This window comes from Mastigoproctus giganteus, chromosome 4, assembly GCF_048544385.1.
Source record: "Mastigoproctus giganteus isolate SK-2022 chromosome 4, ASM4854438v1, whole genome shotgun sequence".
In the NCBI taxonomy this organism is placed as follows: domain Eukaryota; kingdom Metazoa; phylum Arthropoda; class Arachnida; order Uropygi; family Thelyphonidae; genus Mastigoproctus; species Mastigoproctus giganteus.
This window is the reverse complement of record NC_143578.1, coordinates 12,359,886-12,381,380: the sequence shown is the minus strand read 5'-3', so window position 1 is coordinate 12,381,380 and position 21,495 is coordinate 12,359,886. Positions and strand designations below refer to the sequence as shown.

The following is a 21,495-nucleotide window of genomic DNA, read 5'->3' as shown; positions in this document are numbered from 1 at the left end:
AAAGAAAAACCCCTTCGCTTTAACTTGATGGTAGTTACTTCTTTAAGTAATTCAGACATCAGTACATTGTGATCCATGTCACCCAGTGGTTCCTTTATCTGCAAATTCTTAATGCATGAATAATCACTTTTGATAATCAGATCAAGAATATTACTCCTTCTGGTAGCCTCTCGAACATGTTGTGTAGAAAACATTCATTGAGTAAATCCACAAAAATTTTGCTAGTGTGTGAGTGATCAAACCACAAGTTCCAGTCAATATCCGGAAAGTTAAAATGCGTCATTATAAGACATTCGGATTTACTGGCCCACTCTATTTCTCCACACAATAGCTTATTATACTCCTCAGATTCATTAGGCCTATAACACCCATCTACTCTCATTTCTCCTTTCCCAGTGCTTATTGCACACCAAACAGACTAAACACTGCATTGTCCTCCAACATCAATTAGATACATTTCCTTATTTCAAGAAGGATGTAGAGCTGCTGGAACGAGTACAGAGAAGGGCAACAAGATTTGTGAATGGAACAAAGGGTTGCTCTTACGAAGAAAGGCTTAAGTTTTGCAAATTACAGTGTCTGAAGACTAGGCACCGGCGATGTGATCTGATCGAGGTGTATAAAGCCTTGAACGGTTTGAGCATGCTCAATGCCGATGAGATTCTTCCTCTTGCTCAGAATAATCACCTGAGAGGGCATACATTCAGATTGAGGAAAGACAGATGTAGGATAGATGTGCGGAAATTTGCCTTTAGCCAGCGGGTAGTTGGTTGATGGAACAGACTTCCATCCCTTGTTGTGGAAGTTGATAGCCTAATTAAATTTAAGGCTCAGCCGGACAGGTATTTCGAAAGAACGGAGGGTGAAATTGAAGTGTTTTTTTTTTTTTTTTTTTTGGCTGATGCTGCATAAGCTTGTTTTCTTGCATAATATGCCTCTACTAATCCTAATGCTAATGCTAATGCTTAGTTTTTATGTGTTTCTTAACCATTAATTCTCGCTCTCTTTTCCGCAACTAGTCAAACTCCTTTTACTGTCCAACTTAAAACTCACAGAAATAACTTTCTTCTTCCTCAATTATTCATTCAACTTCGGTTTTCTGGAACATGTCTCCATACGTATTTCCTGAAAATTAGAATTAAGAGAAGTTCAAGTCTAATCTGAACAAATATCTTTTTTCAACTTCTCAACGGTGTACCCATGCACCATAATAAGTACTATGGGTTCTAATATCTCTCCTCTTTGGGGTTTTCATAAAAAAAAAAAAAAACACGAACTTGGTGTTTTCCTATTCCTAAACTTATATTACAAGTATTCCAAAAATTTCTTGTCCACCCTGTCCTTACTGTATTCTTATTGACTGTCAATGATGCCGGACATAAATGACCAGAGCAGTTAGCAATGAAATGTTATATCCTGAAGTTATTATTAATCTTATTCAATAAAATCCTTTCATTATCATTTGCTGATCGCGCAACTTGTGACAGCCATTTTTATGTTCTTAGTTGCTTTAGTTTACATCTCTTTTTCTTAACAACAATAATAATATTCCAGTTGTTGAGTTTGTTCAATTTAATACTTAACTGCTGTACGTTATTTTACACCATCAAGGTTTCCAAACGTTTTCACTTCTCTCAAAAGGGAAACTTCCGCATTCACACGTACACCATTTCAACAGCGTGTGACGAATTTTAGAGATGTGTTCTGTCTATAAGGAAATTCAAGATATAAAATTTATTTCTGTTATGAACTAAGGAGGCGCTTGCTGCACAGTAATGGCGCATGTGGATTGGTGTTATTGATGTTGACTTGTGTTATGTTTACGAAGTTAGAAACTTGTGGGTTTGTTACTAATAATGGTCATTTGTGCGCGATTGCTTTGAAACGATATTTAAATCAAATGATATATCAGTTAATCAAATTATGGCGTGGTCTTCATGGAGAGGTTTTTGCGTGAATAATGTTATAAATTTTGTTCGTTATAAATTTTTTTGTTAAAATCATGGAGCACAATAGTAGACAAAACGAACAAGATGACACTAATAGAGTTTTGGCCTGTAATTGTACGTCGTATTGCTATTTTACTTTAGCGATCGTTTTATTCTCCGTTGGAACTGTTATTACTATTTTAGCATTGGATGACAGCGATAATATGTTTTCAAGTTTGGGTCATATGTGGTTGGTAGGGCCAATTTTCATAAGCTCTGGATTAATGGTTGCTGTGAAAACAATTATTTACCTTCGAAGAGAAACTATGATTGCATTTTTGACAAGACAGCGGTCCATTCTCAGAGTAAGTAATTTGTGATTATTTCTAGTTTAGCAGTCATTAATCTGTTTGATATCATCATTCTCTTTCTTGGTGATTCCCTTCTACTTTTGACTCTCTCTCAGGGTAACTCGGGAATTTTTTTTTTTTTTTTTTTTGGCTGGTGCAGCATAAGTCTCAGGCTTCATTGCACCATATAGCTGATAATAATAATAATAATAATAATAATGAGTGGGAAGCTCTCGCAAAAACGATATTTATGTTGTCTTGTCATTGATCCTTGTTAGTAGCATAGTGCAGGACCTCTCAACACTTATCGGTTTCCAAAAAAAATGAATTTAAAAAATCCTCACTCCCTCCCCATAAAAAAAAACAAAAAAAAACCGGTGGGTGGGAATTTTTGGTGAATTGAATGTAGTTTTATTGGGACGACAAAACTTGACATAATTAACGTTGCGATGGCAATATACTTTCGTTTCATTAGCATGAAATAAGAATTATTTTTAATAGCTTACATGCATTATATTTTTTGATAAACTAATAATTTAAGCAACGAAATAATAATTTAACAACAGCCAACTAGAGGTGGAATTTATTACTCCACTACATCAATTGCGACATGCTTCTCTTTTTCAGAAGCCAGAAAAGCAAGGTGTGAGTGATTACAAAGCCTGCTGGGGGTCTTCATAGGACAAGCAAATATGAGCTGTTTGTGTTACTAAATGCAAATACAGGTGTGCATATACTTGCTTGTGATTGTTGGTACACTAATGCTAGGAACATAGTGAATAAATTTGAAGAATTGTAGTATTGGTTAAAAAGTACCCCTCAGATAGAATTCGAATATGGAGAATAAAACATTTACAGATAGAACAGAAGGGGGAGTTATCGCTTTGGCAAAAAAGCACATAGAATCTGAGGTAGTGCACCTTGTTGACATGGGCTGCTATGATAATGTTGCATCAGTTTGGTGTGACACAATCACTAGGAAAAATAAAATGAGAAGTACATGTATGTTACAAACCCAGCAATTGTGATGCATATAATGAACAACTATACAAACAAATAGAATGGGCCAGTAAATCAGAGAGTCTTATAATTTTAACTGTCCAGATATTGATATTGACTGGATCTTGTGGGTTAGTCTTATTTTGTTTCTTATTTGTTGGTCTTATTTTGTTGGTTTTTTATTTCTCACACAGGTAGCAGATCTTTCCTGGATTTTTCGGATAAATATATTTAGCAATAAGAGAAAGCAATAATTTTGACGTGATTATCAGCAGTGACACTTCATGCATTAAGAATCTTCAAATAAAGGAACCACTAGACATCAGTGAGTGGGTAGTTTGAATAAATTTAAGGAAGAATTAGACAAATTATTATTAGAGAAGATGATGTGATTTTTTTTGGTTGCTGCTGTATAAGCTTGCTTCTGTGATTGCATTATTTGCCACTACTAATACTAACTACAGCAAATCATTGCTGTAGTTAATATTAGTAGGGTTGAATTGTTACGTTGAATTTTTGCAGTACTGCTCCTCTCTCCCAAACAACCCAAAATGAGTCTTTTTATAGGTCTTGGTGATGTTTCCCATATTAAAGTTATGAGATATCGTTCAGGGTTTAGACCTAAATGGATATCAGGTGAACTGATATCCATTTAGACTAGTGGCAGAGAAAAAAAATGCATTTTATTTTATTATTATTTTTCTTGTTTATTGTACTAGGCAGTCCCAACCAGCTTTCCTGGCAACCTTGCCACCTGTTTACAGTTCTCTACATGTACAACTACTGAAGAAGTTGATGTACAACTATCGTAGATGCCCTAGATGAGGGTCAGTTTGTTTGCAATGTAATGTCCATGTCCCAATGCAATACCATTAAGGTATTTGAAACCATAAAAGTCCCAATATAAGATTGTGAGGATGTAAAAGGACCAGCTAGCACTTGTAGGTCCACCAAAGACTCAAAGTTATTAATAGAAGTCTTAGCCAGAAGTTATTTTTCCACTGGATATGAATTAACAGCACTGTTGATCTCTTTAAGCTGCTGAGAAAACTGAATAAATAATTTGCACCTGCATTCACACATGAAGTTTTTTGGGATTTGGATACAATAAGTAATTCCATTTGGGAGTTAAAATAATTTTGTAATAACTGAGAGGAAAGTAGAAGAGAAATTAGTGAAGCTAAAAGTAAATAAGACGTTTGGGCTGTCTCCCCAATTATATTAAAAGAAGCAGCAAAAGAGTAAGCAAACCTTTAGTCTCAATTATGAGAACATCCTTAGATTCAGAGGTCTCTACAGATTATAGATGTACAAATGCCCCTCTTATTCACAAAGTGAGATCAAAAGGATGAAGTAAATAATTACAAACTTGTAAGTTATACATCTGTTATAGGGAAAATAATAGGGGTAGTGGTTAAAGAAGTAATGCAGGATCATCTTAACAAGAATGAAATTATATAGAAGTCAGAGCACAAATTAGTTAGGGGATACTTGTCATAACAGTTAATCTAACCAGATTAACTATTAGGATCTAGTTCACAATGGAACTGCAAAAAAAGAATTTTGACATCATATACAGTGAAACTTCTCCTAACGGACACCTCTCGTTAACGGACATCTCTCTACAACGGACATTTTCAAATTCTCCAACTCACCTCCATTGGTTTTAACGTGTTTGCAGCTTCTGTCTAGCGGACATTCTCTGTAACGGACGCGGACAGGCAATCTGCACTGTTTCGTTTAGATTAGCACATAATTTGATCTCCCCATAACGGACACCGGGCGAGCTCACGGCCCTTTTTCTAGGAACATTTCTTCCCCGTATTGCCTCAATCGTGTGTTTATTTTCTATTTCCGATTCTCTGAATTTTATCAAGGTTTACGTCTCAGTTCTAAACCCCTTTTCAAGAATTTTAAGGCACGTGTAAAACTTCTGATGAATTCGGTGTGTGCAGGGCGGGGGGGAATATGGTCGGCCTTTAGTCTTTTCAGTTTCAGTTTTCAGTTTTGTTCAGTGTCGTGTGAAGTGCACAATGTCTTCTCGTAAACATTTAACTTTAAAAAGATAAAGTGAACTCATTAAAGCGTATGAACGGCAAAAAAATATTGTTCGCAATCTCGCTGCAAAATTCAAAATCGGGAAGATGCAGGTAAGCGACATCCTAAAGGAAAAAAATGAACTGCTCAAAAAATTTTGGCAACACGGAAATGATCAGGTTCAAAAATCATTCCCGAAAACTGTTGGACTTCAAATTTGTCGCGCACGTGCTAAAAAAATTCCCATTAATGGGCCTATTATTAGGGAAAAAGCTTTGGAGGTTGCGCAATCTATGGGAGTAAATGAGTTCAAAGCTTCTGTGGGATGGCTAGACAAGTTCAAAACTCGGCATAAAATTTCTTGGAAAACCGTAAGTGGTGAAGGTGGATCTGTTGATACCGGGGTTGTAACAGAGTGGACTGTCAAATTGGAAGGTTTATGTCGTGATTTTGAAGCTAAGGATATTTACAACTGTGACGAAACAGGGATGCTTTTTTAAAGCTCTTCCTGAAAAAACAATGAGTCTAAAAAACAAAAAGTGCCAGGGCGGAAAAATTTCTAAGGAACGCTTGACTGTACTATTGTGTACAAATATGCTGGGAGACTTTGAACAACCTCTTGTTATAGGAAACCCACAAAATCCTCATTGTTTCAAGGGCATAAATTTGAATCTTTTGGATGTTGACTGGAAGTCTAATAAAAAAGCGTGGATGACACGAGATATCATGAGCGAATGGATAAGTCAATTTAACCAAAACATGATTCGTCAAAACAGAAAAATTATTCTTTTCATGGATAAATGCTGGATCTCACCCGCACATTGAATTGTCCAACATTCAAATCATTTTTCTGCCACCAAACACATCTGCAGAGTGTCAGCCCTTGGATCAAGGGATAATAAAAAATTTTAAACTTCACTACAGAAAACGTGTTTTAAGACATCTCATTGCAAACATGAACGATGTAACATGTGCGAGTGACCTTGCAAAGAAAATCAGCATCCTAGATGCGATTCAATGGATTTCCTCTTCAGTAAACGCTATTAGAAAACAAACTGTCGTGAACTGGTTTGTAAAGTCTGGCTTCTCAAACGCAAAAATTGAAGTTGTGAACAGCAATGTGGAGCACCAAGAAGAACAAGAACTTCAACATCTATTGATAATGTACGATACTTCTGCTACAAGTGACCCTGGCTACAAAGATATAGACTCAAACCTCACTACAGAAGATGGTGCTCTAGATATCAACAACATTATCATCGATATTTTTCAAGAAGTTCCTCATGAGGATGAAGGAATGGAAGGTCATTCTGTCGAAGAACATATTAACGACGAACCACCGATGAAAATAGAAGAAGCGCTCGTACAAATCAACCGTTTAAAAATGTTTTTCCCCGCTGAAGAAGATACTGAAGGACTTTCGATGGTTTCTTCACTCCAAACAAATGTTGAAAACAAAATTATCAGCCGGAAGAAGGTGCAGAAGAAAATAAGTGATTACTGTATGCATTTTTCTTAAGATAAAGTCATAATATGCATAGCACAATTGTATGTATATTATTTACAAAAATATTGTGCCAAATCTGTATATAATTTAATTTAATTTTACATTAAATGTTTAACGATTTTTCTTTCTTTCTTTTTTTTTTTTTTTTCTCCCTCAGACTTCTTATTAGCGGACACTTCTCTCTAGCGGACACTTCTCTCTAACGGACACATTTTCGTTCCCCATGGCTGTCCGTTAAAAGGGAAGTTTTACTGTACATAGATTTCAGTAATGCTTTTGACTCCGTTTCATATGAAAGACTGCTGTACAGATTTTTTTTTTATAAAAACTCCACACAGGAGAGGTATTGCAATTCTGCCCAGACACGATAGGAGGGAGTATATGATGAGAGCCTTGTCGATCAATTCGGCCCTGGAAAGATTGTGCAAGGCTCAAGGGGTAGAATTTTTTTCAGCCTGGACTGTATTTGTTAACAGGAGAGTTTGCTTCTACACGGATGGGATACACTTAAATAGAAAGGGTGCAAGAATATTTGCTGATGCTATCGAGGCAGTGTTAGGTGGGTCGGAAAACTGCTAGCTTGGGGGGAGACAAAGACCAATAGATTGACAGTAGCCACTGGCAGAGGTGAAAGAGATTCTTGCACTGCTTCTATTAGAATGAGCAGAAGCCTGAAAAACAAGATGCATGGTATTTCAGAGATTGCTGGGAGCCATTGCGGTACAAGTAAACACATGGGTTGTGTTAGGGTAGCTAAGAATAGAAACAGGTGCAGGTATACTTGCGTGTACACCAATGCTAGGAGTTTAGTAAATAAATTTGATGAATTTGAGGTATTGCTCAAAACATCGAAGGCAGATATTGTTGGGATATCAGAGACGTGGTGTCACACATATATAAGGGATGCGAAACTGCAATTTGGGGACAACGTCTACAGAAAGGATAGACAGGATAGGAAGGGGGGAGGTGTTATGCTATTAGTTAAGAAACACATAAAAACCAAGGAAGTGAAGCCAGTCGACATCGCTGGACAGTGCAGTGTGGAGTCAGTTTGGTGTGACATAAACATTGGGAGATCAAAATTGAGAGTAGGAGTGTGCTATAGGCCTAATGACTCTGATGAGTATAATAAGGAACTGTACAGGGAAATAGAGTGGGCCAGTAAATCAGAGTGTCTTATAATGGGAGATTTTAATTTCCCAGATATTGACTGGATTTTGGGGGCTGGTTACTCACACACTAGCAGGGCTTTTGTGGATTTATTGGATGATTGTTTTCTACATCAGCATGTTCGGGAGGCAACTAGAGGGAGTAATACTCTTGATTTGATTATCAGCAGTGATTCTTCATGCATTAAGAATCTGCAGATAAATGAACCACTAGGTGGCAGTGATCACAGTGTGCTGAAGTGGGATTTACTGAAAGAGGTAACTACCATTAGGGGTAAAGGGAAGGGTTATTGCTTCCGTAAAGGCGACTACGATGGACTGAGACAGTATTTAAATTCTATACAGTGGGACCAACTGATGATGTTACCAACAGCAAATTCAAAATGGGAAGCATTCAAAGAACTTATCTTGGAAGCTACTAGGCTTTACATACCAACTAAGAAATATTGTTCAAGGTTTAGGCCAAAATGGATGTCAGATGAACTAATGAGGCATATGGCAGAGAAGAAAAATGCATGGGATACATACAAATTAACACATGACACAGAAGCCTATGATAGATACAAGTTGATATGCAACCAAGTTACAAAGGAGGTTAGGCAGGCGAAGGCAGATTGCGAGAAAACCTTGGCAAGGGATGCAAAGAAAAACAGCAAAGAGTTCTTTACTTATGTAAACTCTAGAAGGAAGGGGATGAATCAGATTGGTCCACTTGATATTGATGGGTCAAGTGTTGATGATCCTGCTCAGGTAGCTAACAAACTAAATGAATATTTTGCATCGACATTCACACATGAGGAGTTATTCAGCGAGGGGAATGCCAGAGGTGTATTCAACTCTAGCAGTAAGCTACAGAATCTTGAAATAACTGGGAATAAAGTGGAGGAGAAACTGTTGAAGATAAACACAAGAAAGGCACCCGGGGTGGATGGGATCTATCCAGTTATATTAAAGGAGGCAGCAAAGGAAGTAAGCAAACCCTTAGCCATAATTATGAGAGCTTCCTTGGAATCAGGGGAGGTACCCATAGACTGGAAATGTGCAAATGTGACCCCAATTCACAAAGGCTGACACAAGTAACTATAGACCTGTGAGCTTAACTTCTGTTCCAGGAAAATTAATGGAGGCACTGGTTAAAGAAGCACTGCAGGATCATTTAGACAAGACTTCAGTTATAGCTCAGACACAGCATGGTTTTGTTAAGGGGAAGTCTTGCCTGACCAACTTGATTAGATACTATGATGCAGTCACAAAAGAACTGGATGCAGGGAATAACTTTGATATTATATACTTGGATCTTAGAAAGGCTTTTGATACTGTTGCACATGGAAGACTGCTACACAAATTGGAGCAGTGTGACATTGGAGGCAAATTGCTGCTATGGATAAAGGGGTGGTTGAGTGGGAGAAGACAGAGAGTGGTAATCAATGGACACTGCTCATCGTGGACTAATGTTAATAGTGGAGTCCCTCAGGGCTCAGTGTTGGGTCCATTATTTTTTTCTGTATTTATAAATGATATTGATGATGGTATATCAAGCTTAATGTCCAAGTTTGCAGATGATACAAAGGTTGGCAGGGTTGTCAAGGACACTACTGACACTATGCTGCTGCAACAGGATCTGGAAAGGTTGAGCAGATGGGCTGAGAGGTGGCAAATGAAGTTTAACATTGACAAATGTAAAGTACTACACATGGGAAACAACAACCCCAGAGCACCGTATCAACTCTGTGGTACTACACTGACAGTGGTAGAGAATGAAAGGGACTTGGGGGTGATTGTGCAGGCAGATATGAAGTTCTCTGAGCAGTGCAGACGGGCTGCAAGAGTAGCTCATGGAGTATTGTCAGTGATATACAGGAATTTTTCCAGCAGGGATAAGGAGGTGATTATTCCATTGTATAAGGCAATGGTCAGGCCACACCTAGAGTACTGTATACAGGTCTGGAGGCCTCATTTCAAGAAGGATGTAGAGCTGCTGGAACGAGTACAGAGAAGGGCAACAAGATTAGTGAATGGAACAAAGGGGTGCTCTTACAGTGTCTGGAGACTAGGCACCAGCGAGGTGATCTGATAGAGGTGTATAAAGCCTTGAATGGTTTAAGCATGCTCAATGCTGATGGGATTCTTCCTCTAGCTCAGAAAAATCACCTGAGAGGGCATAAATTCAAATTGAGGAAAGACAGATGTAGGATAGACGTGCGGAAATTTGCCTTTAGCGAGTGGGTGGTTGGTTGGTGGAACAGACTGCCATCCCTTGTGGTGGAGGTTGATAGCCTAAATAAGTTTAAGGCTCAGCTGGACAGGTATTTTTAACGAACAGAGGGGTGAAGTGGAAGTGGGTTTTTTTTTTTTTTTTGGCTGATGCTGCATAAGCTTGCTTTCTTGCATCAAATGCCTCTACTAATGCTAATATATTTTCTTCAAAATCGTAATATGTGGGGTATCTATGCCTTGTCTTTCCAGTGCCCGAAACATTGCATTATGCTGTATGGAGTCAAATGCTTTTTCATAATCCACAAATGCCAGGCATAATGGTGTTTTATATTCATTTGCTTTCTCCATTAGCTGTGATATTACGTGAAGGTGATCCATAGTTGAGAATCCTGTCCTAAAGCTAGCTTGCTCTATAAGTTCCGTCCAGTGTACTAACTTGCGGGTAGCCTGCGAATATCCTTTTAGACATCTGAAATGTAAGATTAGATCTCCCCATGATGTCCATCATAACTTCAAATGTCATCAGTCATGCCTGATGGAAGTGATGGGGAAGGGTTGATCGGAACTTAGCTCTGGAGACTAAACATGGGTTCCACCACTTCAAGGCTCCAATAACAAAGTGGTGGTATTGCACCTGTTAATGAGAGTCATCTACCACCTAATTTTGCCTGGTAACACAGAGAGGCGGCATTCCTCCATGTGGTGTGGGCACCACACCTCGACTCCTGTTACGTTGGTTCACATCTGGGTGATCACTCACAGTGTGCTTGCTCATGGGGGTTATGCCCAGGATTACTAACAGTCCCTCCATCGTTAAGATGCAAGCAGAGGATTTCGCTGTCACGGACCATCCAGACTTCGCAGAAATTGGGTCCACTTGACTTGAGTGTCACCCAAATACAGGTTCCATCAGCATTTTAGACTCCCAGGTAGCAAGTACAGCTTGTCTGGCATATCTGAGAGAATGTCTGCGACAACCTCCAGGATCATGAGATGTGGTAAATGTTTTGTGTGTGTTGCGGAGGGGGGTGTTAGAAAAGTGTATCTAACTTAGTGTTGTGAGAGTCACTCAGAAAGTTATCTTCCTCTGTTAATAGAGAAATAACATAGATTATATATATATGTGTATCACCCCAGGGGCTCACATCTGGTGAATATGGTCTTGGCACACCCAGGGTCCTGAGCTGGATATCATCATTCTCCTCTTTCTTGGTGATTCCCTTCTACTTTCTCTCTCTCTCTCTCTCTCTCTCTCTCTCTCTCTCTCTCTCTCTCTCTCTCTCTCTCTCTCTCTCTCCTCTCTCTCTCTCTCTCTCTCTCTCTCCCCCCCAGGCGCCTCTGTTGCCAGGTGGGAAGGAGTAGCAGTGCGTAGCACACGTTTCTTGATTAGACCGGGGTTCGAGCCCGTCACCACCAAATACGGAGGATGCGGAAAGGTCACGGAATGACCACCGCATATCCCGGAGCAGTATGGCCGTAGTTGCTAATGCTCCTAAAAAAAAAACCAAACCAAACCTACCTCTCTCTCTCAGGGTAACTTGGGTATTTTTTGGCTGCTGCAGCATAAGCCTCAGGCTTCCTTGCACCCTATTGATGATAATAATAATATCCCCTTCAGTTCAATACATCATTCATTTTGAGACCGAAGAGGAAATACACAAAAAAAAAAGAAAAAAGGTATTTGTTCTGGTTTCTGAGAAATCCATTTAAAGATTTCTTGCGATCATCATTGCTTGAAAATTTATGTCCAAGCAGGTATTTATTTTTTTAGATTTCTGAAGAGGAAATAGTTGGTTGACTTGAGAGTACCATGTTCACTCCCACAAAGCAGCAATTGCTCTGTGGGACTGCAAATGGGACATGTCAGTTTCCCTTCTCTCTTCGTTTATAGGCCTTCCCAAATTTTTGTGGGCAGCAGAGTAGGCATCTTCAGTGGAAGATGCCTACTTTGCTGTCCACAAAAATTCGTTTGATAGGCTACATGCCACATTTTCTTATATGGCATGTAGTCTATCAAATGAATTCGCTCCATATCCCAAGACATGCCAAATGTGATCTTTCTGACAGAGCATCAAATCTTGAATTTTTTGGTAATGGTAACCCATGTTGTTTTCATTGCGTGGACTTCTGTTTTGTTTCTGGTTCCCAGAAAAAATGTGCTGAATCACCAGTTACAATTCTTGAAAGAAACTCTTGTGTATCTGTATCATGCATATGGAAATTTTTCTCACAAAATTGAGTTTTGCACTCTCTCTCTCTGAAGAGTGAGCATTAGGCACCCAATGAGAACTGACCTTTGTCATGGCCAAGTATTTGTGGAGGAAGGTCAGTACTGACTCCTTGGAAATATTACGTTCTCTGGCAATCACAGATGCTGATATTTCTATCCTACATAACCAGGTCTTCAGTTTTTTGTTTTTGGCACATTTATAGTTATCACTTCCATTGGTCATCTTGAATGGGGTCATCATCTGTGGGTTCTTAACCCCATTTAAACTGTATAGACCAAAATTTTATTTGGTATTCAGAAGGGACAACATCGTCATGTACAGCTTTCATGCACTCATGAATAACTTTTGGTTAATTCCCTTCTCTTGTTAAAACTTTGGTGATAGTTCAATACCCTAGTTTTGCAAGATTCCTCTCAGTTGGCTACTTTAAACTCTTTTGTTCTGTATATTGAGCTGGACCTGCACAAATAAGTTACAGGTATTTATGAGAGTATGATAAAACTATAGTTTTTTTATACACACTGCCATACTCTATTGATAGTTGTCCATTCCTCCACTTTGCTTATTGGAGGCTTGAAGTGGTGAAACCCATATTTAGTCTCTAGAGCAAAGTTTCCGGCATCCCCCTCCTCCCATACTTCTCCTTCAACCCATGCATGGTACTAAGTACTGTAGGTTTTTATACCTTTCGTGTTTGGGGTTTTCATAAAAAAAAAAAAAAAAAAAAATTCCTACTTAAGCACCATGTGTCACACAACTGTATATATATATTCATAAGCTTCTGAGGAAACAGTAGTATGATTATGAATGCAAGATGCCAACAGAGTTGATTTCAAGCACAGAATGATAATAGGATGCCACATAAGTAATCAGTCTATATGTGACATTTCTGCAGCCACTGAAGATTACTACTTTGACGATTTGTGATGTGATCTGCAAATGGAAGTGGACTGGTGCCGAAACTGTCATGTAATGACCTGGAAAACTTCTGAAGCTGATGAAATGTGATAGGGAAGCTCTGGAAAGAATCGTATGCTCAGAACTCTGGTCAGTGTCACAGCATACATAGACTTTCAATGAGACGATTGGGGACACGTGTCAGCACAGTACAGTGTGCAGGATACTGCATGATGTGGGTTACCACATTTGTGCAGCCATCCAGAAGCCACTAATCACTCTAACTAATGCCATATGCAGTCTAGTTTGGCACACTGTTCTTGGACCATAGACCAATGGAAAGTTGTGCATTGGAGTGATGAGTCACAGCCTGTGGTCTATCAATGTGAATTGTGCCTGGGTGTAGTAGATGCTTGGAATAAACTACCTGCTGGACTGTATCGTTCTGACAGTGAGGTTTGGCAAAGGAAGCATGATGGTCTGAGGGCTGTTTTTTCATGATTTGGCCTGGGGACCATCGGTGTTTTGGACAAAACCATGATTGCCAAGAGGTCTATTTAGACATTCTGGATGGTAATGCATTACCTATGTTGTGGTAGTGCATTGGGAAATGTCCATACTGTATCTGCAGGATAACATTCCATGTCATACTGCTTGTGTTGTACAGACCAGTTTAAGGACATAAAGAAGTTGGATTCGCTGACCCAGAGCCCTGACCTCAATCCTGTATGGACCCTCTGAGATGAATTTAATTGTGATGTGTGTGTTAGCAGGGACTACCCAAAAAATAGAGCTGAACTGATAGCTGCTTTGAAGTCTGAATGGTGGAATATATCGGAGGACATTTACAAAAAAACTGGTGGACAGTGTTCCACAGATACTAGAGGCTGCCATAAAGTCTAAAGGTTTCAGTACATGTTATTAGTTTTCCTGTAAATAAAGGTTATTTGTAGATATGTTGATGCCCAGATATTATTGGTAGGCAGTGAATATCAGGCATACGTGACATTTTTGCAGTGGAAATAAAGTTTATGGTCAAGGTATATAACTTATTGAACACCTCTTGCATATGTAGAAAATAAAGGGTTGTGTATGCATTAACCATTGTTTTCCTTGCATCATTTGGCCATTCTAAAACTAATCATACTATAATAAAGTCGCAAAAAACTTTATTGGCATACATCTTCCTCCCATTATATCATTGTGGAAAAATTTCTCCAAATTTCTTAGTTGTACATTGATGGAACGATATAAAACAATGTATGCACCTGTTTTACTGAATAGCATTAAGAGATAGTGGGAATAAAGTTTAAACTGAATATTCTGCTGAATGAAATAGTGACTGTCAACTGACAAATAATGGAAGACTTAAGAAACAAATATTAGGTCAATAGATTTCTGTTAATGGACAACTGGTTTAGAGACAATAAAGAGTGCATAGTCATTAGTTTATTTGGGCTATGACAGGAATAAGATCTAAGCAGAATTAAAGAATTATTGATAGAAAGCATCAAAATACTATTTTCAGTATAACTATAGAACTGCACATTAACCCTTATACCTCACAGGCTGTGCATAGGTAAAAACTGAATAAAATTAGAGTGAAAAATTTATGAAGGAATAAAGTTTGACACTGGCAGCAGTGATTGATATTTTGCTTTGTCATTTAGAGATTTTGTAAAGTTGTATATTAGTTTGGTAAAGTAGAAATAGCAGAAGAAACAATAGCAATATAACCTTTGTAAGACATACCTTAATGCAGAGTAAATGTCCCATTTTTTTAATCAGTGGTACCAATATTTAGCACACTGAATGCATACTGCTGTTATTAGCAAAAATGCAATAATTTTATTGTCTATCACTTGTTATAAAAACTTTAATATATTGGTGAAAGCTTATGCAGAGTATCTACTTAGTTCAAAAAGTAAAAGATTGTACTTTAACTTGCTCATCACTGAAACTTTTTAAAAATTCTTTAAAATAAAAGTATATACTTTGATTTAAAAGTTATTGAAAAGTGTTTTGTTTTTTTGTTGTAATTCATCAAGTTGCAGATTAATAGAGAACTTAAAAAAAAAAAAAACACTTCACATTTAAATGTCACTTAAGGAACTTTCATCTTTAGAATTTTATACAAAACATTCTAAACTCAGAATATTTTTTTGTTTAGTCACTATAATTTGTTCTTCTTTTGACAGCAGCATACTACTTTACATATGTTGTAATGTTACGTGCATCACTGCATGCCAGTTAGCCTTGAAGTACCTGTTCATTGCAAATAAAAAGGCAGACCTTGTCCTAGAGTTCTGCAGAGTGCAAGTAATAAATTTGCCCCTGATTGCTGTTTCCCTCAAATTTTATTGTGATTAACTTTGATCATGTTTCTTCGGTTTTTTTTTTTTTCTTCTTTTATTTTTGTATTAATTAGATTGATGGCTGTGTAATACATTGTGTGATGATGTAATCAACTGTGTTTTGTCTTAAAGAACATGCTATTTTAAAATAGTGTTTTGCTTATTGAGTGAGCTATTATTAGGCCATTGTATATAGAAATGTTGTCTACATTAATTTTTGTTTTATTTTATGAGTGTGGAAAATAGGTTTTTCCTGTTCTTGTTATCTTCCTCTCCCCCTTTGTAACAAACAAAAAATTAAAGAAAGAAAAATTGAAATTTATGTTGTAACCTAGACTCATACTAATGATTCACCTGGGGAATCTATAAAAGACTTATAGCAGTATTTTATTTTTATTATAATAAATTGTTAGACTTTTTATTGATAGTTATTCTTTTATTTGCAGCATTTTTTTTTTTTTTTTTTTCAACATTGACAGAAAGGGGGGGATATTTTTATTTGGTAAATGACACTGAGATAATGTCAAAAAAATAAATAAATAAGTGTTTTTCTTTTCTTTTTTTTTCATATTTAACTAACTGTATCCCATATTATAATTATTACCTTCATCGTAAATTATTGTATTCAATTACTGGAACAATTTGGAATATTATACTGCTACAAAATTTTTAATTAAAAGTGGATGTAGTTCTCTGAGCACCTTCATCAATAGCCAAATAATATTTACAAGTGAGTTCAGCATGTAAATAGGCCCTTGTAAACATTACTTTGCTATTGAAGGCTCTCAGAGATGACTTGCAATGTTTGCAGTTATTTAAAAAATTTGGGTTAGAGTAACATTTTAAATTGCTCCATTAAATACACAATTTTACGGTTTAGTCTGTATATCAAAATTTGACCAAGTGATGGGAAAATGATAGGAACATTTCTTATCACTAGATCAAATTTTTAATTCTTGTTCAAGTAATTTTATACCATATAATCAAAAATGTCCCTTTCAGATTGTGATAGGGAATGTTGATAAAGCCCGATAACTTTCTTTTGACAGAATCAAGAATATTTTGAGAGGTTTTGCAGATTATCTGATCTAACACAAAGATCAGATATGAGTTCCCTGCAGCATTACTGTCTATAAATTGTGCATTTTTTGGTTAGTTTGCCTTTTTTCGTTGGATAAAAAAAGTTTCATTAAAAAAAAAAAATCCCTTCTATCCTGTCTGGTCAGGATTTGCATACAAACACAATGATAACTTTCTCTTAACTTGCAGTATTTTTTTCAGTATGACCTTGTGGTGTTCAACCAAGTCCTCAGTTTCTGTACATTTAATGTAATTAGTATACACATGCATAATCAAAACTGCATTAGTTGCCTTGAGACCTGACAACTGATTAATTACATTGTTGACTGTTGTACCATATAGAGATATTCTGATATTGTCCTACTTATTTTGTTGCAAATATATTTTTAGTGTATACCCTCACAATTGAATCTTCTAATAAAACTACATCCTATTGAAACAAAGCAGTCTGCTCACGGTGATTCACTTTCGGGGCCTGAATTAGAAGTGCACTCCTTTCATTTTATTCACTTGAGTACTTGCAGAATCCAGGAACGGCACTAGCATTTGTGGCACCTGAGGCAAAGCCTAATTCATATTGTGCCTTAACACGAATATATATGCAATAGCATATCAGTTTGCGGAGTTAACCTGGAGAAAATTACCAACGACTTAAAAAAAGCTCTTGCAAATTTACCCACACCCCCACAGTATTTTGGTTCTCTAGAGTGCAGGCATTTCTGCACTCTAGAGAACCAAAAGCACTTAACAAAATACTTTATTAATAATTCCTGAATTTAGACATATTTTCAAAATTTTGAGTTGTAAAATGGGTAGAGAGAGAAAATAGAAATTTGATATTGAAATGTTATTAGTGGAGTCCCCCAGAGTTCAGTGTTAGGCCCATTGTTGTTTTGTGTATTTATCAATAATAGCATTAGTAGAGGCATTTGATGCAAAAAAGCAAGCTTATGCAGCATCAGCCAAAAAAAAAAAAAAAAAACCCTTCCATTTCACCCCTCTGTTCATTCAAAATACCTGTCCAGCTGAGCCTTAAACTTATTTCGGCTATCAACTTCCATGACAAGGGATGGAGGTCTGCTCCACCAACCAACCACCCGCTGGCTAGAGGCAAATTTCCGCACGTATATCCTACATCTGTCTTTCCTCAATTTGAATTTATGCCCTCTCAGGTGATTATTCTGAGCGAGAGGAAGAATCCCATCAGCATTGAGCATGCTCAAACCATTCAAGGCTTTATACACCTCTATCAGATCACCTCGCTGGTGCCTAGTCTCCAGACACTGTAATTTGCAAAACTTAAGCCTTTCTTCGTAAGAGCATCCCTTTGTTCCATTCACTAATCTTGTTGCCCTTCTCTGTACTCGTTCCAGCAGCTCTACATCCTTCTTGAAATGAGGCCTCCAGACCTGTATACAGTAATCAAGATGTGGCCTGACCATTGCCTTATACAAGGGAATAATCACCTCCTTATCCCTGCTAGAAAAATTCCTATATATCATTGACAATACACCATGAGCTACTCTTGCAGCCCATCTGCACTGCTCAGAGAACTTCATATCTGCCTGCACAACCACCCCCAGGTCCCTTTCATTCTCTACCACTGTCAGTGTAGAACCACAGAGTTGATACGTTGCTCTGGGGTTGCTGTTTCCCATGTGTAGTACTTTACATTTGTCAATGTTAAACTTCATTTGCCATCTCTCAGCCCATCTACTCAACCTTTCCAGATCCTGTTGCAGCAGCATAGTGTCAGTAGTGTCCTTAACAACCCTGCCTACCTTTGTATCGTCTGCAAACTTCGACATTAAGCTTGATATACCATCATCAATATCATTTATAAATACAGAAAACAGTAATGGACCCAACTCTGAGCCCTGAGGGACTCCACTAATAACATTAGTCCACGACGCGCAGTGTCCATTGATTACCACTCTCTGTCTTCTCCCTCTCAGCCACCCCTTTATCCACAGCAGCAATTTGCCTTGAATGCCACACTGCTCCAATTTGTGCAGCAGTCTTCTATGTGCAACAGTATCAAAAGCCTTTCTAAGATCCAAGTATATAATATAAAGTTATTCCCTGCATCCAGTTCCTTTGTGACTGCATCATAGTATCCAATCAAATTGGTCAGGCAAGACTTCCCCTTAGCAAAACCATGCTGTGTCCAAGCTATAACTGAAGTCTTGTCTAAATGATCCTGCAGTGCTTCTTTAACTAGTGCCTCCATTAATTTTCCTGGAACAGAAGTTAAACTCACAGGTCTATAATTACTTGTGTCAGCCTTTGATCCTCCTTTTTGAATTGGGATCACATTTGCAAATCTCCAGTCTTTGGGTACCTCCCCCTGAGTCCAAGGAAGCTCTCATAATTATGGCTAAGAGTTTGCTTACTTCATCTGCTGCCACCTTTAATATAACTGGATAGATCCCATCCACCCCGGGTGCCTTTCTTGTGTTTATCTTCAACAATTTCTCCACTTTACTCACAGTTATTACAAGATTCTCTAGCTTACTGCTAGAGTTGAATACACCTCTGTATGCAATAACCCTTGCCTTTACCCCTAATGGTAGTTACCTCTTTGAGTAAATCCCACTTCAGCACACTGTGATCACTGCGACCTAGTGGTTCTTTTATCTGCAGATTCTTAATGCATGAAGAATCACTGCTGATAATCAAATCAAGAGTATTCCTCCCTCTAGTTGCTTCCCGAACATGCTGATGTAGAAAACGATCATCCAATAAATCCACAAAAGCCTTGCTAGTGTGTGAGTGACCAGCCCCCAAATTCCAGTCAATATCTGGGAAATTAAAATCTCCCATTATAAGACTCTCTGATTTACTGGCCCACTCTATTTCCCTGTACAGTTTCTTATTATACTCATCAGAGTCATTAGGCCTATAGCACACTCCTGCTCTCAATTTTGATCTCCCAATGCTTATGTCACACCAAACTGACTTGACACTGCACTGTCCAGCGATGTCCACTGGCTTCACTTCCTTGGATTTTATGTATTTCTTAACTAATATCATAACCCCTCCTCCATTCCTATCCAGTCTATCCTTTCTGTAGACGTTGTACTCCCCACATTCCAGTTCTGCATTCCTTATATCTGTGTGACACCACGTCTCTGATATCCCAAAATATCTGCCTTTGATGTTTTGAGCAATACCTCAAATTCATCAAATTTATTTACTAAACTCCTAGCATTGGTATTTCTATTCTTAGCTACCGTAACACAACCCATGTGTTTACTTGTACCGCAATGACTCCCAGCAGTCTCTGAAATATCCTGAATCTTGTTTTTCAGGCTTCTGCTCATTCCAATAGAAGCAGTGCAAGAATCTCTTTCACCTCTGCCAGTGGCTACTGTTAATCTATTTGTCTTTGTATCCCCCCAAACTAGCAGTTTTCCGACCCACCTAACACTGCCTCGATAGCATCAGCAAATATTCTTGCACCCTTTCTATTTAAGTGTATCCCATCCCTGTAGAAGCAATCCCTCCTGTTAACAAGTACAGTCCAGTCTGAAAAAAATTCTACCCCTTGAGCCTTGCACAATCTCTCCAGGGCCGAATTGATCGACAAGGCTCTCATCATATACTCCCTCCTATCGTGTCTGGGCAGAATTGCAGACACTTTCAAATTCAACCCTATTTCACGGCTTTTTTTCAACAGTGACCTGTACTTGTTAAGCAATTCTGCCGTATTAATTGAGCAATATTGATGACGGTATATCAGGCTGCTTAATGTTGAAGTTTTCAGATGATACAAAGGTTGGCAAGGCTGTTAATGACAGGATGCTACTGCAACAGGATCTAGAAGTTGGGCAGATGGGATGAGAAGTGGCAACTGAAGTTTAACATTGACAAATGCAAAGTACTGCATATGAGTAGCAGTAACCCCAGAGAAATGTACCAACTGTGTGGTACTACACTCAGGGTAGTGAAGAATGAACAAGACCTGAGGGTAATTGTGCCGCCAAATATGAAGTTTTCTGAGCAGTGCAGACGGTCTGCCAGAGAAGGTCATGGCAGTGATATACAGGAATTTTGCTAACAGGGATAAGGAGGTGATTATCCCCTTGTATATGGCAATGGTCAGGCCACACTTTGAGTTCTGCATATAGGTCTGATGGCCTCATTTTAGGAAGGGTGCAGAGAAGGGAACAAGACTAATGAGGAAAACAAAGGGGTGCTCTTACGAAGAAATGCTTAATTTCTGCAGATTGCAGTGTCTGGAGACTACTTACCTGTGAGGTGATCTGATTGAGGCGTATAAGGCCTTGAGTGGATTGAGCAGGCTGAATGATGATGGGATTCTTTTTCTTGCTCAGTTTACAAACCTGAGGGGGCATAAACTTAAATTGAGGAAAGACAGTTGTCAAATGAATGTGTGGAAATTTGCCTTTAGCTAGTGGATAGTTGATTTCTGGAACAAACTTCCATCTGTTGTTGTGGAAGTTAGTAGCTTAAATAAATTCAAGGAATAAGTGGACAAACTTTTGGAGCAAATGGATGGATGAAATGGAGAGTTTTTTTTTTTTTTTTTTTTGGCAGATGCTGTATAAGCTTGCTTTCTTGCATCATATGCTAATGCTACCCTCAAGGAATCGTTTTTGCTTTCATAAAGGTGACTATAGTGGGACAGAACTGATGGTGTTACCATCAGCAAATTCTAAATGGAAAGCATTAAGGGAAATAATCATAGAAGGTACTAGCCTTA

At 38.1% G+C, this 21,495-nt stretch overlaps 1 protein-coding gene across 1 annotated transcript in view; it reads left to right on the top strand.

Moving 5' to 3' along the window:
* Nucleotides 1-1,798: 1,798 nt before the first annotated feature.
* LOC150086413 (uncharacterized) overlaps nucleotides 1,799-21,495 on the top strand; it is a 64,762-nt gene continuing 45,065 nt past the window's right edge. Inside the window, exon 1 of the mRNA XM_090371364.1 lies at nucleotides 1,799-2,293. Within this exon, the coding sequence (XP_090227490.1) occupies nucleotides 2,003-2,293 (291 nt within the window). The 5' untranslated portion in view covers nucleotides 1,799-2,002. The remainder of the gene's footprint in view (nucleotides 2,294-21,495) is intronic.